The 19371-nt window shown below is 46.2% G+C and overlaps 1 protein-coding gene across 3 annotated transcripts in view; it reads right to left on the reverse strand.

Moving 5' to 3' along the window:
• The window catches only part of HERC3 (HECT and RLD domain containing E3 ubiquitin protein ligase 3), a 52880-nt gene extending 33867 nt beyond the window's left edge, over positions 1 to 19013 (reverse strand). For 2 of the 3 annotated variants that reach the window (XM_081020715.1, XM_081020714.1), the window contains exons 1-2: positions 18857 to 19013; positions 5452 to 5716 (exon numbers count right to left, since the gene is read on the reverse strand). In XM_081020715.1, coding sequence (XP_080876841.1) covers positions 5452 to 5716; positions 18857 to 18970 — 379 coding nt within the window. In that variant the 5' untranslated portion in view covers positions 18971 to 19013. Of the gene's footprint in view, positions 1 to 5451; positions 5717 to 12074; positions 12190 to 18856 lie in introns of those variants that run through there. The other variant, XM_081020716.1, reaches the window with a different exon arrangement.
• Between the last annotated feature and the right edge of the window lie 358 nt (positions 19014 to 19371).

The raw sequence follows: 19371 nt of genomic DNA on the forward strand, positions 1-19371 counted from the left end.
TCTGGCAAGCGATGGGCTGCACCTCACAACGGTTGGGAGGAATGTTTTTGCCAAAAAACTCCGAAACCTCATCAGGAGGGCTTTAAACTGACTAATGTGGGGGAGGGAGACAATGCTCCTGAAGGTAGGAGTCTATCAATTGATGAAGATGATCATCCAAATGACATAGACCAAATGGAGCAAACAGCACGCAGACCTAGTGGTGGGAGGAAAAAATCATTAAATAAGAGGCACGGGGGAATGATTAATGGACTTCAATGTCTGTACACTAATGCGCAAAGCATGGGAAATAAACAAGATGAGCTTGAGCTCTTGGTACAGCAAACTAAATATGACATAATAGGCATCACTGAAACCTGGTGGGATAAGTCCCACGATTGGAATGTAATAATGGAGGGATACAATCTATTTCAGAGAAACAGACCAGACAAGAAAGGAGGAGGAGTGGCGTTATATGTCAGGGATGTGTATACCTGTGAAGAGATCCAAGATTTAGAACCTCAAAGCCAAAGTGAGAGCATTTGGGTCAAAATTAAGGGAGAGAAGAATAACAGTGACCTCATTGTGGGAGTTTACTATAGATCCCCAAGCCAAACGGAAGACATAGATGATGCCTTCCTGAGACAGATGGCCAAGAATGCAAAAGGAAGGGAGATAGTAGTAATGGGGGACTTCAATTACCCGGATATTTGTTGGATGTCAAACTCAGCCAAGAGCATAAGGTCAAACAGATTCCTCACTGGCCTTGCAGACAACTTCATTGTCCAGAAAGTGGGAGAAGCAACAAGAGGAACAGCCATTTTAGATCTGGTCCTAACCAATGTTGATGACCTGGTTAGTGGGGTAGAAGTGGAAGGATCATTAGGCGCGAGTGATCATGCTCTTCTGAAGTTTACTATAAAGCAGAAAGGAGCAGCCAAGCATACTAGGACTCAATTTCTTGACTTTAAGAAAGCCGACTTCATAAAACTTAGGGAAGTGCTGGGTGAGATCCCATGGACAGTAATACTAAAAGGAAAGGGAGTTCATGATGGCTGGGAGTTTGTTAAGAGGGAGATAGTAAAAGCACAACTTCTTTATCAACGACTTGGATGATGGACTCAAGGGCATCCTGATCAAATTTGCAGATGACACCAAACTGGGAGGGGTGGCTAACACCCCAGAGGACAGGATCACACTTCAAAACGACCTTGACAGATTAGAGATCTGGGCAAAAACAAACAAGATGAATTTTAACAGGGAGAAATGTAAAGTATTGCACTTGGGCAAAAAAAATGAGAGGCACAAATACAAGATGGGTGACACCTGGCTTGAGAGCAGTACATGTGAAAAGGATCTAGGAGTCTTGGTTGACCACAAACTTGACATGAGCCAACAGTGTGACGCGGCAGCTAAAAAAGCCAATGCAATTCTGGGCTGCATCAATAGGAGTATAGCATCTAGATCAAGGGAAGTAATAGTGCCACTGTATTCTGCTCTGGTCAGACCTCACCTGGAGTACTGTGTCCAGTTCTGGGCACCACAGTTCAAGAAGGACACTGACAAACTGGAACGTGTCCAGAGGAGGGCAACCAAAATGGTCAAAGGCCTGGAAACGATGCCTTATGAGGAACGGCTAAGGAAGCTGGGCATGTTTAGCCTGGAGAAGAGGAGGTTAAGGGGTGATATGATATCCATGTTCAAATATATAAAAGGATGTCACATAGAGGAGGGAGAAAGGTTGTTTTCTGCTGCTCCAGTGAAGCGGACACGGAGCAATGGATCCAAACTACAAGAAAGAAGATTCCACCTAAACATTAGGAAGAACTTCCTGACAGTAAGAGCTGTTCAACAGTGGAATTTGCTGCCAAGGAGTGTGGTGGAGTCTCCTTCTTTGGAGGTCTTTAAGCAGAGGCTTGACAACCATATGTCAGGAGTGCTCTGATGGTGTTTCCTGCTTGGCAGGGGGTTGGACTCGATGGCCCTTGTGGTCTCTTCCAACTCTATGATTCTATGATTCACCAAGAAGTATATGGTTCACGCCTTCCTCAATTAATCCCTACAGTAACCCTTTGAGGTAGATCAAGAGGCCTTCCTCAATTAATCCCTACAGTGACCCTTTGAGGTAGATCAAGAGGCTGTGACTGGCCCAAGGTCATATCTGAGTGGAGATTTGAACCCTGATCTCCCAAGGTCCTAGTCCAACGCTCTAACCACTACACCACACTGGCTTCCTGGAGGGTACTTCTGCTACAGGACAGCTATATAAAGTTGGTAAATAAATATGGAGAAAGCAAAACGTCACTTTAGAGAAGAATCTGAAATATTTTCCTTGAAGCTTGAATATGTTTTATTCTGGATTGTTTTGTTTGACGTTTTCAGGTTTTGTAAACCACTCTCAAGATATTTTCTTTGAAATATAAAGCAGCATAGAAACAGGGAGGAAATGGCACCTAAATACTCTGTTGTGGCAACCGTAACCTGGGTTTAAAGGTGCCATTCAGCGATTAGCTCATATATCTGAGTTTCTAACACTGCGACCAGGATCTGAGTGCTACTGTGCTCTCCTGCTCACGATCCCCAGCTCAATTCAAGGTGCTGGCATTGGCCTATAAAGCCTTATGCAGCTCAAGACTTCAGTGCCTCAAGAAGCACAAACCTGGACCCTGCGTTCCTCATCTGAGGGCTGTGCATTTTCTGAGGGAGGTGTGGGTCTTTTCAGTCGTGTCTCCCTGCTTGTGGTACACTCTTCTCCAAGGAAGTACACCTGGTGATATCATTCTCTTTTTTCTTCTTCTATGTGCCAGGCAAAAACATTTCTATTTACCCAGGGCTTTGTTCCTTAATTGGGAGAATAACAAGCAATGCCTGTGACCTCTTTTTGTATTCATGCCTGTAACTGGGGTGCTCCTTTGATGTATATATATTTATGGATAAGTGTTTTAAGTCTTATGTTTTTTTTGTACCTGATTTTAAAGTTTCCTGCTATTTTTATCACGCAAATCACTACGAGACAATTTGGTGCAGAAAGTGAGAAATGAATTGTCACCATCATGATCTCGGAAGCACACAGTTCAAACCTGGGAGCTTGACCAGATTGCCAGCTAGTTAGAGCAAATGCTATGCGTATCAGTACCAAGCCAGAAAACTTTCTGCATCCTGGTTGGGGAAAAAAGCACAGTATGTTACAGCCAGCTGGCAAAGCCTCCCAAAATCCACCCTGCAAACACATTAAGGACAAACAGTTTCAAAAACAGGGTGCCTGGGGCAGATTAAATAATTCCTACAAAAGGATGGAACAGAAATGGAATAGCAGGATTTCAAGAGCAAACTTCTCAGGAATGAAAATCTGCAAGAGGAAGTTTGTGAAAAGAGCTTTTTTGGTTGCAACTCAAAAGCACAAGCTAAATTTAGCCAAGAGTATACTTTCACTGAGGGACGCGGGTGGCGCTGTGGGTAAAACCTCAGTGCCTAGGACTTGCCGATCGTATGGTCGGCAGTTCGAATCCCCGCGGCGGGGTGAGCTCCCGTCGTTCGGTCCCAGCTCCTGCCCACCTAGCAGTTCAAAAGCACCCCCAAGTGCAAGTAGATAAATAGGTACCGCTTTATAGCGGGAAGGTAAACGGCGTTTCCGTGTGCTGCGCTGGTGCTGGCTCGCTAGAGCAGCTTTGTCACGCTGGCCACGTGACCCGGAAGTGTCTCCGGACAGCGCTGGCCCCCGGCCTCTTAAGTGAGATGGGCGCACAACCCTAGAGTCGGACACGACTGGCCCGTACGGGCAGGGGTACCTTTATCTTTACCTTTTTATACTTTCACTGGTAATACCAACCTGAGTTTCCTGTACCTCCCACCCAGTTTATTTTTACACAACACTTAGGGATCTCAGGCATATTTGCCAAACTGGCAATCCCCTATCCATGGCGGGGGTATCAAGACTGAAAAGTCCCCCACCACCACCCCAAGACCCAATCCCTGAACCACGACCCTCGAAGGCAGGAATCTGTAAGCTGTGGCCCTCCAGTTAAGGGTGGTCAGAGTGGTTTATCCACCAGTTCCTATTACCAGGGAACTCTGAAAACTGTAGCTCTATGAAGGTAACAGCTCTCAACTGCCTTACACTGAAGTTGTCTGGTTTCTTTGGAGGAAGCCTGACTGTTTAAAGTGGTATAATTCCACTTGAAATATATATAGTGCAGACATGGCCACAGACGGGGTGGGGTGGGGGGGACTGCTAGCCTTCTACTAAGCATCTGGGCTGCAGTATGGACCAAACTAAACTCATACGCATCTCTTCGTTCAAGAGTAAAGGGACAGGGAGCATCACCTGAACACGACACTCTCCTGACACACTAGCCTACTATCTCCCGTCAAAGGTTACTTTGGGATCAGCCAGAATGAAATGTGAGCCAAACAGGAGCCGGTGGCTGAAATGTAAACTCCCAGCATCAGCCGCAAGAACTAATGGAACACTGTCAGGAAAGCCTCTGGGGCCTGTCTACCTGGCCTTCGGAAACCTCTCCCTTCACAGGCCCTGATCCATGGTGGGAAAGTGCCCTTGAACTATGACAGTGCCTCCTGCTTGTTCGGACGCAGGACAGAGAGGGAGGAGAAACTAGCCTACTACACGAGGGTGACATTTATGATTCTTGCTCTAGCCCACTTTTGCCTGCTCAGCAGGGCTGGGCGTTATTTGGTTTTCAACACTGTGATACATCACCAGCTAAACATTGTGATATATCAATATATGACGATGTCAGAAATAAAGATGGAACTATGTAGAGGTGAACAGCAGGGCTGGGCAATATTTGGTTTTCAGCATCACGATGTATCACCAGGAAAACATCGCAAATATACTGATATATCCTGGGATAGCTCAGTCAGTAGAGCATGAGACTCAATCTCAGCGCTGTAGCTTTGAGCCCTACGTTGGGCAAAAGATTCCTGCATTGCAAGGGGGGTGGACTAGATACCCCTCGTGGTCCCTTCCAACTCTTTCAATTCCATGCTTCTGTGAAGTCTGAAATAAGGATGGAGCTATGCAGAGGCTGACTTCATGGTTTTCCCCATGCTGTGATTTTTGCATAGCGCGTGCACACACACACCATGATTCGCAATATATTGCCAGGTCAAAAATAATGAAAACCGATTATCACGATATGGACTTCAAACTGGTTTCGGATGATATGTCGGTATTATCACCCAGACCTACTGCTCAGCGCCAGCATGTGGCCCCCAGGAGGTTACCCAGAATGGAACATGGCCCTGCCCTATATACCTCCAGGCTGGCGTCATTGCCAGACTGTACTCCTATTTCAATATAATTTCTAGGTCACCCTTCCGTATAAACCTCCCATGATGGGGTACAATTAATAATAAAATGTAAGGAGTAACACAGACAAACCAGCTACCAGGAGAGCTATTTCATTAAATGCGAAGAAGCACCTGGCTGCAGGTGCGGTGACACCACCTTACCTGGCTTGCTTCCTTCCCTCTCGTGGCCGAGTTGCCCTTTCCTGTTCAAGCCACATGTATACACTTCGCCATCCTCCAGCAGGAAGATAGAATGGTTCTCGCCGCAAGCCACTTCCTTGACGCTCTTCTCGTGAATGAACCCGCTGCTCCGGGGCTCGGCGATTATCGCTTGCAGCACGTTACCTTCCCCAGGGTGTCCCAAAGACCAATATCCCCAACATAACATCTTCTCTTCTTTTAGCAAGTCATGTATCTTGGTTTTTTCCTGAGGGAGAAGAAGAGGGGAAACCAATCCATAAATCAGGAATCATCTACAGACCAGACAAACAGGACAACAGGAAGTGATGCCGGCAAAAGGAGCCATTTCCTGTCCCATCATGCAAACAAAGGAGCAGTAGTTCTTTTCTGCAGCTTCCATTCCTTGGAATAACTTTCCTAAAAGATGCCCAGTGGCAAACTATTTTTCTAAGAGTTTCAATTTCATTTATTTAAGCAATTTACTATATATTGGTAATATTTGGGATGGGGGAACGGGCCTCTGGGCAGCATACAACGTATCTTATTTTTTTTTAATTTATTAAAAAAAATTTTAAATAATATTTATTGAGATTTAAAAGATTACAAAAAGAAAAAATAGATAACATGTTAAACAGAAAAACAGAGCATCATATCACAATAACGAAAAGAGAAAAAAAAGAAAAGAAAAAGAAAAAAGAAAAAGAAAAAAAATACAAAAATATATACAACAAATCTTCCCATAATTTATCTTTCATTTGCTTATTTCTTTGACCTCCTCACGCCTCCCCTTTTGGTATTCTAGTTCAATTGGCTATTTCAGCAAGTGCTTTCCATCTTTTCCAGTTTTTATCCTCTATTTTATCTTAATATATTAGCTTTACTTTCCCTCCTTTCACCATTTAACAATCTATTTTTTCTTAAACCTTTATAGCATTTCATACAACGTATCTTAAAACACTGATTAAAAATCAAATAATTTTTAATAATCCACAATTGAAAACCAAATTAGCAACCCAAAGGGCAGCATGGTAAGCATTACACATGAAAACCAAGTGCAATGATAACAACAACAACAACAATAATAATATAATCCTCCACTCTGCACCTTCAGAACTTGGTGTGATGGATCACGTGTTGCAAATACAGCCCCCCCCCCCCCCGCCTTTTCCGGAAGTCAAAAACACAACACACACGAATACCACCATGTTCAGTGGCGAGCGTTCTCCGAATGCAACTTGCCAGCTGGCAGAGCAGCCACAGCAGCAAATAAAACTTCAACGCTCTTGTTCACTGGGACATTAATGCCAGAACAAATTTGTTTCTGTTGACAGTGCCTTCGTTATGTAAATTGACGGCTTGTTCCTTCCACAACTCTCGCTCTACATGGAAAGCACTTCATGTCCTCGTCGGTGTTCATGTTTCACCGCAGGTCAGCATCTGAACTTAAGGCAGATGCTCCTCATAACAACCGCACATCACCCCAGACCAACTGGGCTATTCCATGGGAAGCTGTCCGCCATGGTATAGCCAAGGAACCTGGAACAGGTGGGGTGGGAGACACTGTCAGCATCCAGATTCCAGTCTTATGCATTCAAGGATGGCTCCCATGCAGAATGCTGTCTAGCAATTTATATGCTGATGGGGAAGTAATGGCCACTGATAACAGTTATTTAACAGGGGAAGAAGAGGAAGGCTGGGCAAGCTATCAAAATCTGCAACGACAGCTGCTGTGGTATAAGTAGAGGCTGTGACACGGGCAGCGACAGCCTGCATAGGGCAAGGTAAGTAGGGCTGGACACTTTGAGCTGATCTGGAAAGAGTACGGTTTGCCATACTAAGTGAACAAGGTTCAGACACATGAGAAACCCATTCCACTTCTGCGTTGTGGAAACCAGAAGCACTACCTCCATTTTCAAATAGCCAGTTTGTTGTTTTGTCCAGACTAGGGAACTATGGATTGCTTTAACTACCGTTGATTCCAAAAAGCCAAAATCAGGAGCCACGATGTGTATGTTTGTTAGCTAAGATCAACCACAGTTTATCCCATTGGGACCAAACAAACTGTGGTTAGTTGCAAACGTAGGCAGGTTCTTCTGATTTCTTCCTTGCAGCCACAATAGAGGAGGGAGTACACAGGCCCATAGCTCATTTGTGTAGAGCTAAACAATGGTTATTTAACTTATATGCAGAATTCATCATGCGAAAGGCTGAGCTGGATGAATCCCAAGCCGGAATTAAGATCGCCGGAAGAAATATCAACAACCTCAGATATGCAGATGATACAACCTTGATGGCAGAAAATGAAGAGGAATTAAAGAACCTTTTAATGAGAGTGAAAGAGGAGAGTGCAAAATATGGTCTGAAGCTCAACATCAAAAAAACAAAGATCATGGCCACTGGGCCCATCACCTCCTGGCAAATAGAAGAGGAAGAAATGGAGGCAGTGAGAGATTTTACTTTCTTGGGCTCCATGATCACTGCAGATGGTGACAGCAGTCACAAAATTAAAAGATGCCTGCTCCTTGGGAGAAAGGCGATGGCAAACCTAGACAGCATATTAAAAAGCAGAGACATCACCTTGCCAACAAAGGTCTGTATAGTTAAAGCCATGGTTTTCCCAGTAGTGATGTATGGAAGTGAGAGCTGGACCATAAAGAAGGCTGATCGCCAAAGAATTGATGCTTTTGAATTATGGTGCTGGAGGAGACTCTTGAGAGTCCCATGGACTGCAAGAAGATCAAACCTCTCCATTCTTAAGGAAATCAGCTCTGAGTGCTCACTGGAAGGACAGATTCTGAAGCTGAGACTCCAATACTTTGGCCACCTCATGAGAAGAGAAGACTCCCTGGAAAAGACCCTGATGTTGGGAAAGATGGAGGGCACAAGGAGAAGGGGACGACAGAGGACGAGATGGTTGGACAGTGTTCTCGAAGCTACAAACATGAGTCTGACCAAACTGTGGGAGGCAGTGGAAGACAGGAGTGCCTGGCGTGCTCTGGTCCATGGGGTCACGAAGAGTCGGACAAGACTAAACGACTAAACAACAAGAAACAATGGTTTTACACCCAATCTACACTATAATAGGGACACGGGTGGCGCTGTGGGTTAAACCAGAGAGCCTAAGACTTGCCAATCAGAAGGTTGGCGGTTTGAATCCCTGCGACGGGGTGAGCTCCCGTGGCTCGGTCCCAGCTCCTGCCAACCTAGCAGTTCAAAAGCACGTCAAAGTGCAAGTAGATAAATAGGTACCGCTCCGGCGGGAAGGTAAACGGTGTTTCCATGCGCTGCTCTGGTTCGCCAGAAGCGGCTTAGTCATGCTGGCCACGTGACCCGGAAGCTGTACGCCGGCTCCCTTGGCCAATAAAGCGAGATGAGTGCCGCAACCGCAGAGTCAGTCACAACTGGACCTGATGGTCAAGGGTCCCTTTACCTTTACCTACACTATACTCCTTCTACATCAACCTTCAGCAATCTGGTGGCCTTCCTATGCTTTGGACTGGGGCTGATAGGAGTTGTAGTCCCAAACATCAGGAGAGCAATAGGTTGAAGGAGGCTGCCCTACATAATGTAACAGCTCCTTTCCTATGCTGAAACAGAAGAAGCATTCACTTTTGTTTCAGGACTCTAGCTCACTGTATTGAGGTTCCTCTTGCGCCAACAGCAACATCCCTGATCCTCTGTTCCATGGGCAGCACAACCGTAGGCTCTCGGTAAATTATTTCTTTAAAAAGCAAAGCAAATACTGAGATGTCCTTAAGATATGAGTCATTTCCTTGCAGTATTAATTCAATATCCAAACACTAGCAGCGAAGTCGGCAACTGGCAACCCCTAGGCCAAATCAGGCCATGAGTGTGATGCTGCCTAGCCCTAGAGCTGCAAGCCCCAGAGGGAAAACAGTGTGGATTAACAGCATCCACCCCATGGAACTTGGAAGCAAGTGATTTCCTTAAAAGGTCAGCCTGTGCTCAGGCAAAACTAGCTGCCGTACCTAACACTTTAAGGAGAATGATCTTGATGAACCAATGCTTGGTAATTGCAGGGATGTAAAAAAATAAATACATCACCAGGTGCAAGTGAAATATTTATTTAGCCTTTTGCAGCCTTGGAGACCTGTTATTATAAATTTGTATACCACCCTTCAACTGCAAATCTCAGAGTGGTTCACAACATAAAAATACGATGTAAAACCACAAAATACACAATAAAAACGGGAACAAAAACAAACAAACCAATAACCCCACCTCGCCCCCAAATATTCAATAACTCAGGAACTCAGAAATGTTCTTTCCCCCAGTTCTATGTATTTATTGAAAAACAATCTCAACCAATAAATAAATATTGCCCCTTATTACTAACCTAAGCAGGCAATCTATAAATCTCCCTGGTGTGAATGCTCAATGGATGAGTTCTCAGGAAGCAACTCCTATCCCTGTCTCTCAGCTATTTCTAATAAACCTGTGTGCATCTGACAGCTGAAGCTGACAGGGCATCTATATGCAAAGAGTAATGCCACAAACATGTTGAGATTTGCCAAACTCTTTTAAGATTTGGAGAGCTCCACTCTTCTGCTGACAGCCGGCTCAAATGCATCCCATAAACTAGCCTCTGCTAAAGAATGAGGCATGGGGGGGGGATGAAGAGGGGTCAGAGGATGCCTGTCTATGCACGGAGACGCCAGCAGAAGCACGTACAGCCAACACGCGCGGGCACGCGCAGCCAGCCACACACACACCCCAGCTAGCTTTGCAAGCCGATGGAAGGGGCACGTGCGCACGCGGGCACGTGTCTCTCCCTGCTTATATTTCAGCCAGCCGGTTGCCTGGTGCCTCTGCGCCGGCTGCAGGATCCCTCAAAGCCAGCCGATCCACCACGAAAAGCAAACAGATAAAAGCGACGCCACCCTTCTTTCTCCTCCTTTGCATTCGAGACGTTCAGGATGGAGTTTAAAGCAATCGCCATCGTGGCTTCTTCCCCATGCAACCCCGACAAAAATACGCCGCGCCCACCACGTCTGAACATCTCCCACCCCCGGAAAAGCCACAGTTTTTTAAAAAAGGTTTGAGCCTGGGGAAGACGATTTGCAAAAGTGCTTTACTGTATTCTCTTTTGCATGCTCCGAAGAGGCACCGGAATGAGCTCATCCGGAGCTACTGGAAATCGGCTGGTGGGAGGGAACAAGCGAGCAGACCTCCTCGGTCCTACGGCGCAGAGGGTAACCGGGAAACAGGCGCGGGTCCACGACGGGGGATGGGGATTGTTATCACCGTCATCACCTCCACTCGCCGCGCGCGCAAAGTCCCGGAAACTAGCCGCCACCCGGTCCAAATATCTGCCCGTGGGTGACGTGGAAAGCCCCGGTTCCTGCTGTCCGGGTTTCTAGGATTTCTGCTTTCCAATGAACGCAACTGCACATACGCCCGGTGTTTGCAGTGACTTGCATCGCGGTGCAAGCGTTACTGAAATAGCGGTTTGACTGTCATTCCCACCTACCCCTAGATACACACACACAAAACACGGCACAGGCAGAGGGAATCTTCAGCAACCTTTCAAAATTATTTGAAGGCCAGCAAATAATTTAAGAAGCCATTTTTAAAAAATAAAAAGTCCGAGGGTAATAGCTGCTTTCCCAAGAGCTCTTTCTACAGCCAACCTGCGGGCATAATCCAGCGGGAAATTCTCCTGCGCAGCAGCAGCCGAGATGCAAGGAGACAGGATATGGCTTGCGCAGGATTTTCCGGGTTTCCCCCGGCTACAGCTATTAGATCTCGTAGCTGCCTCCCATCCATCGGTGCCAGTGGCCGCGTAGAATAAAATGTCTTGCTGGAAAGGGGGAAGACATAATCTTGCACAGATGCGCATACGCAGCCAGCAATCTTTCTTTGCCCCATTGCATGGGAGGATCAAGCGCAGAAAGGAAGATTATTGGGGGTCCCGTGTGACAATACGGGGGGGGGGGTTATCCTCATCTTCCAGTCTTCAAACCAACCCAAGCCTAGGCACGCCTAACTCGGCAGCAAGACCCACAGGCTGCGCCCGTGCCGTGCTTTATGGGCGTCTTAGTGCTACCTGGACGGATGTTGGACGAGGTGGGCCTTTAGCCTGATCCAGTAGAGGGGTGGGGTGGACTCTTCTTAATACGACTGACCCCTTCAGGTTAAGTGTGCGTATTGGATCGCGGGCTCAAAGTCAGGCTCTGTCACTCCAGGGCTGTGGAGTGCTAAATGAAATTATTATTCGTTCCACCCGCCCCGTTTGGAGAAAAAGAGAAAGGCGGCAGCGAGGCCATTATTAACAGGAATCGGAAAGGAGTTGGGTTTGCTAGGAGGCTGCTGTGGGTCTCCCTATTCGTCGCCCCCCAACTGCAAGCCTATCACCCCCGTTTATACCCGGGAGGCAAAAGATCCCATTGATCTAATGGGAGAGCATGAATTGCACGACGCAGAGAGATCGGGAAGCTTGCAAAGCCTCCGCTATCCAAGCTGAGCGAAAGGGAGCTACCCCCCCACCCTTCTATAAAAAAGCCTGCAAAAAAAAGGAGGCGACAGCACAACAGGATCGCACGCAGCGCCCGGGGAACGCAAAGCAACGCCTTTGGAACGCTCACCGGCTCTTGGCTGCTGCTGCGCCCCGGGAGTCCCAGGTGCGGAGACGGAGGCGGCACCTCTGTACTCTGCTTCCTGCTGCGCGCTACAATAACAACGAAGTTTTGCTTCCTTCTCCAGCAGGGAGAGCCAAGCGCGAGCCCCGCCTTTACGTGGTTGACGTGTTGAGCCGCACCCAATGGGAAGCCGCGGAGGCTCTCCGGCTGAACCAATCGCTGCTTCCACCAGAGGCTGACATGGGGAAGGAGGGGTAGGTTGGGCCCAGAGTTCTAGGTTGGGGGGGGGAGAGAGGCGGCCTGACAGTTAACCCTAGAGGCGCTGGAGGAAAATGTGAAGTCCATATTGTGCTGGTGCAACTGCACTGTATATTTATTTCACAGAACCATAGAATTGTAGAGTTGGAAGGGACCCTGAGGATCATCCAGTCCAACTCCCTGCAATGCAGGAATATGCAACTGTATCATATGGGGATCGAACCTGCAACCTTGGTGTTATCAGCACCATGTTCTAACCAACTGAGATATTTGTTTGCATTTATATCCCACTTTTTTGGTTTGTTCTCCCCCTCATTTAATTCCCCACAACACCCCTGTAAGATAGGCTAGGCTGAGAGGCCAGCCCAGGGTCACTCAGTGAGCTGCGTGGCCAAGTAGGGGATTCGAACCTAGGTCTCCCACGTCCTAGTCCGACACTCTTAACCACTACACCACACTGGCACCAAGCTAAACTAGGCAGCAGGAGGTTACTTAAAAGTGTGCAAATTTTATATTTAGATGGAAATATTTGACAGGTCAGAGGGCAGTTCTCTCAGAGACTAATCATAACTATTCAGTGTACAGAGGCTCTGCTAAACACTCAAAAGACTCAGGGGCCTGTGGCACAAATTTGCATATGCTAATTTTGTTAATGATTCTTAGATTTATAGCACACTTTTCCTCCCAGAAGTTCAATGTGGCTCTCCCCACCCTCCCCAATTTTATCCTAACAATAACCCTGTGGAGTAGGTTAAGCTGAGAGTCTGATAGGCTCAAGTGAGCGTCAGGGCTGAGTGGGGATTTGAACCTGATTCTGCCAGGTCCTAGTCCGACACACTCAGCACGACACTGCATATGTATAGCTGCATATGTTGGTCCCAGAGCAAATTAAGAGGATAAGTGAATGGCCAGCACAGTATGTGAACCAGCCCTGGAAGTAAAGTTAAAAATCATTTTTGGAACAAGGGCAGGTGATCCACAGCCCAGCCCTCTAACAATACTTCTGACAGAGACAGGCAGCAGGGAGCCTGATTGCATATAAGCTCCAAGGAGGTTGATAAATTGAAGTAGACAATGAACACCTTTATGTTCCTGCAAGTTACTTTGCTATACTGTATAAGCCGTGCCACAAAGAGTAACTTCTGATGAGAATTAATTTCCAGGTGAGTTTGAAATCTATCCCCAGGCCATATTCCAGCTAAATATTTTGGCAAGGGATGCTTTAAAAAACCAACAACCTATATTTTGAATTCGCTGTGCTTGTTAACTGAATAAGAGAGATGCATTGATTAGAAGGAACAGTCTGTTCTTAAATGGCTCTTGCATTTTTATATTGCATTAGCAACACTCAGAAATGATGCACTGGATACTTGGGTAGCAAACCTATGCCCACTTCTCTGGTAGTTACTTCTGAGTAGGCATGTATAGGATTCCTCTGCTAATGATTTCTTGCAGGGCCCTTCGGTTGCTGGGTATTCTGGATAGAAGCATGGATGAAAATTTTAGCTTTGCATTTGAAGGAAAATATAAAGACCTGGAATGTTTAGGCTGACATCCTAAGTATGTTTACTAGGAAGTAAAGCCCCATTGAACAAAGTGGGGCATACTTTTGGTAAACATGCATAGAAGCCTGCTAGAAAGCTGTAATCCTGTGCATATGCTTAACCCAGTAGAATTTAATTCTGAGGACAAAAGTTACAGTTTTGGGCTGCACGACACAAAAGGATTGCAAAATGCACTTATCGTTCTGATGTGTACAAAGATGTGGCAGATGTGCAATGTCGTTTTGAGCCCGGGGTTCAGCTTGACAACAAACAAATGAATCAGAAGAGAGCCCTTGAGGCGCAGGGGAAGAGCTGGAGGCAAGCGCTCTTGAGTTAATTGGAGGGGAACGCCAGGCATGACTCACTGGCTCAAGGAAGTGCATGAATACATGGCTGCACTTATTTTAAAATGTGCTTTAAATGTATGGTACAAAGTCCATTTCTTAGGGAAAGGTCAGAGCTTTGCATGCAGAAATATCTTTGGCGTCTCCAGGTAGGGCTTGGAGAGACCCATCTCCAGGCTGAAGTGATAGCGCCTGGGCAGGCAAACTAAGGCCCGGGGGCCGGATCCAGCCCAATCGCCTTCTAAATCAGTGTGTTTTTACATGAGTAGAATGTGTGCTTTTATTTAAACTGCATCTCTGGGTTATTTGTGGGGCATAGGAATTTGTTCATTTTTATTTTCCAAAATATAGTCTGGCCTCCCACAAGATCTGAGGGACAGCGGACCGGCCCCCTGCTGAAAAAGTTTGCTGACCCCTGTTATAGCGGGTATGAAACCTGGGCTGTAAAGGATTAGAAAAACACCTTTTTGTGCAAGCAAATCAGGATGCATAGTCAATTAACCTGGAGGAGCTTTTAGTTATTGCATCTGAGCCAGGTTTAGCTAGAAATTACTGTGTTCTTTCGTGAAATTTTCTTATTTCTCGCTTTTATTGATGTTAAAGACAGCAATCCTGTACCCACATGTTCCTGGGACTAAGCCCCATTGAATGTCTGAGTAGATATGCGCGGGATTACACTGTAAATCAACTTTTAATTGAACCGTGGCGTGTACTTTTCCTAAGCCACAGGCTGTGTGGCGTTTGCGTGCCTAGCCATTTTGATTCCGTGCTACTTAACTTGTGATGATTTGGTAACTCTTCACTTGCTCAGCAAATCCCATTGCTCCAGAGTTCTTCCTGCTTCCAAGTCAGGGAACTGAAGGAAGTGCTGAAAGTGCTGTACGGTATGATACAAAGACTGTGCCCCCCTGCCTGGCTAACCTTTCCAGAAAGGTGGGACTTGAATGCCTCTTTGGAAGAAGCTCACCCGAACAAAAAAGCAAAAATGGGGCCAGTGATTTTTCTGGGCCGGGATCCAGAAAAGAGGGCTTGTCTCTGGTAAATAGCAACAGCTGTAGAGTAGTTTGCACCTGAAACGCACAGAAGATTTCCTATGCATTGATTCTCCTATAGTGTAACATTTACTGTTCACTTGTTTTGCACTGCACAGAATGTATTAGTGAAGGCAGAGATTAAGCCGTTCCAAAACCATTTAAGAAGAAAAGAGTCGCAGGCTTTTCAATTTGCTTGCAAAGGGGCAGTTCTTACAGGAACAGGGATTAGGGAGGGAAGGTTTTAATGGCCTATAAAGTCTCTCCCCCCCCCACCCCACCCCCACCCATCAGCTTTATCTCCTATAGGCCAGTTGCATTGCAACAGACGAGGAGAAGGAAACAATCTTAACCTGTAAATAGACCTATAATCATTTAAGCTCTGATAGCAAAAACTTCAAAGAGCCTCCTGGCACCTTGAAGACCAGCAGATTTATTATGGCATAAGCTTTCGGTGGACGATACGAGTCCACTCTGCCAGAAGTAGGAAGCGTTTTCCTCAGTTGGCACTTGCGTGTGTGGGTGTGGGTGTGTGGCAGGGGATGCGAAAGGCAATTCGCTTAAAGCTAGATGCAGGCAAACGGAGCGTCGTGACTGTTCACAACAGAAGTACAGTGGTACCTCAGGTTACATACGCTTCAGGTTACAGACTCCGCTAACCCAGAAATAGTACCTCGGGTTAAGAACTTTGCTTTAGGATGAGAACAGAAATCATGCTCCGGCGGCGCGGCAGCAGCAGGAGGCCCCATTAGCTAAAGTGGTGCTTCAGGTTAAGAACAGTTTCGGGTTAAGAACAGACCTCCAGAACGAATTAAGTTCTTAACCCGAGGTACCACTGTAACAGGAGATTTAAGGGATTGCAAGACTGTCTCGGCAGTCATGCACCCTTGCCATCAGTATGTTTGGCTAGTGTGTGAAAGGTCCCTACTATTCTGTGCACCTGGATCTCTTATTCATATGGGGAAACCTCTGCCAGTCAGGATGCCCCATTGCACAGGGTCCTGAGTACCAGTCCCATTGAACAACTTTCATGAAGGAGATGCACAGTGGTACCTCGGGTTAAGTACTTAATTCGTGCTCATAAGCATGCACAGGATAACTTCCTTTCCATTTTGAATCAGACACAGCACGCTGAGGAAAGGAAAATGCTCATAATGTCCTGACATAATGTGGACAGGCTGTCATGAAAGATAAACATTCCAACAGAACACATCAGAGATCCCCATGTTAACATTCAGGGTGCAACCTCAGTCTCATCCTAGTTGCCGACAGCTACAGTGTGGCAGTACTTGAAACCATGTCTGATGATAAGATGCAGAAAGCAAGCCAAAAAAACCCCAAAACTAAAGCACATACTGTAAAATGAACACACGCTAGGACTAAACCAACAATATTTCAAAACATGCATCAGAAGCAGCTAATTTGAAAAGGGGGGTGACACAGCCCTTCAGATGACAAAGAAAAGTAAGAGAGGTGATATGATAGCCATCTTCAAACACCTGAAGGGCTGTCAAATGGAGGATGGAGCAAGCTTGTTTTCTCCTGCTCTGGAGGGTAGGACCCAAATCAATGAATTCAAGTTACAAGAAAAGAGATTATGACGAAACATTAGCATCAACTTTCTGACAGTAAAGGCTGTTTGACTCAGAAGGAGGTGGGTTCTCCTTCAGTGGTGGGTTTCAAACAAGAGCTTAGATGATAATAATAATAATACTGTAATAATAATAATAATAATAACAATAATAAATTTTATTTATACCCCGCCCTCCCCGGCCAGAGCCGGGCTCAGGGCGGCTAACACCAATAATAAAATCACAGTAAAAACATAATAGGGGAAAAAGAGAGGGAGGGGGGAAAAAAACCAATTTAAAATACAGGTTAAAATGCAATTTAAAATGCAGCCTCATTTTAAAATAGCTGACAAATCAAGGCCATAAGGGGAGGGAAACATAAGGGTCAGACTGAGTCCAAACCAAAGGCCAGGCGGAACAGCTGTCTTGTAGGCCCTGCGGAAAGATGTCAAATCCTGCAAGGCCCTAGTCTCTTGTGACAGAGGGTTCCACTACGTCGGGGCCAGTGCTGAAAAGGCCCTGGCCCTAGTTAAAACCAATCTAACCTCCTTGAGGCTCGGGACCTCCAAAGTGTTGTTATTTGTGGACCTTAAGGTCCTCCGCAGGGTGTACCAGGAGAGGCGGTCCTGTAGGTACATGGGTCCTAGGCCGCATAGGGCCTTAAAGGTCAAAACCAGCACCTTAAACCTGACCCTGTACTCCACCGGGAGCCAGTGCAGCTGGTAAAGCATTGGGTGAATGTGATCCCGCAACAAGAACCCCGTAAGGAGCCTCACCGCAGCATTCTGCACCCGCTGGAGTTTCTGGGTCAGCTTCAAGGGCAGCCCCGTGTAGAGCGAGTTACAATAATCAAGCCTGGAGGTGACCATCACGTGGATCACTGTGGCCAAATCAGGGCAAGAAAGGTAAGGGACCAACTGCTTAATACGGTGGAGATGGAAAAATGGCCATCTGTCAGGGATTCTTTAGCCGTGATTCCTGCATTTCAAGGGGCTGTACTAGAGGACCCTTGGGAAGGTTTTCCGGAGGACGATGGAATGGAAGAGAAGCTGAACAAAGTGTCTCTCACTAAGACTGAGTTCGGTGGTGCTCCTTTCTAAATAACTGTGCGATCCTAACCATGTCTACTCAGAAGTCCTGTTGAATTCATTGGGGCTTGCTCCCAGCTAAATAGGGCTATGATTGTACAGAGTCTCTATAAAGCCGCATCCCTGCAGCCCAATACCAGGTATAGATACCTGGAAGGAACACCCACCAGGTTCAGTGGGGCTTGTTCCCAATTATAGGACTACAGACTTGTTGACAAAAGATACCTACATGGTATGTAGAAACAGTACATTAGTCTCCGATACAGGTCATATATAACCACGTAAGATTTCGAATAGAGGGTGGAGACCACTTCTTTTGCTACCCCTAAATGTATCCTTTTTAGACACACACAAAGTTATTCCTTCATTGTGCTGTTCACCAAGGATGCAAAATCTGTGGTTTTCCAGATGTTGTTGGACTACAAATCCAGTTTTCCCTATTGGCCATCCTGGCTGGGACTGATGGGTTTTGGAGTCCATCACATCAAAGGCAATTTCTTCGGCGGCTCCCCGTCTGCAGAATGCTCTCCTCAGAGGCATGCCTGATGCCATAATTACATCTCTTTAGGCGGCAGGTGAAAACATCCCTCTTCACCCCAGGCCTTTGGCCAGTAAATAATATATGGCTGTTAAAGCTGGGTGGGGGAGCCCAATTATTATTTTATTATTCTGTTTATTATTCTGTTTATTACTGGTATTTTTATTATGCTCCATAAAATGTGTTCTTCATGTTGTACTGCACCTGGCAAACTTTTGATGAATGGTGGCATTTAAGTTGAATAAATAAATAAATAAAAATTAAATGTCTGGAGTGTCACTGGTTTCCAAGGTGTGCCCTATGCCTTTCCCCCAACATACCAGTTTGTTTGCTGGAGAAATACCAGGTGACGTAGAAATCACCTATTAAATCACCTTGCCCTTCTGTTTTCTTAAAACCTGTGCTGCCCCATACCTGAACACAAGACAATGCATACTGGCCATGCTCAAGATGACATGGTGACTTCTCAGTCAGGTGTTTTCCCCGAATTCCAGCCAAGCCACCAGCCTCACAGAGGCAGTGTTTCATTCTGCCGCTTGCAAGCAAAGGAAGGCTAAGCCAATGAGTTCATAAAGGCTTGCAGCAGCTGTTGCCGATTTAGTGACCTCATAGATCTCTGCCTTTGACTCAGCAACACGGGGCAGTGCCTGTCTACAGCCAGGGTAGCTAACCTGTTGCCCTCACAATACATCTGGAATTTAACTCTCAGTCCTCTACACCAGGGTTTCCCAAACTTGGGTCTCCAAGCTGCTTTTGGACTATAATTCCCATCATCCTTGACCACTGGTCCTGCTAGCTAGAGATGATAGTAGTGTCCAGAACTGGACACAATACAGTGGTACCTGTATGGTTTACAACCATAATCCGTTCTGGAGGTCCGGTTGTAAACCAGAAAAGGTTGTAACCCAAGGTGTGCTTTCGCCAATGGG

The sequence above is a fragment of the Podarcis pityusensis genome (assembly GCF_964106645.2).
Source record: "Podarcis pityusensis genome assembly, chromosome: 9".
Taxonomy (NCBI): Eukaryota; Metazoa; Chordata; class Lepidosauria; order Squamata; family Lacertidae; genus Podarcis; species Podarcis pityusensis.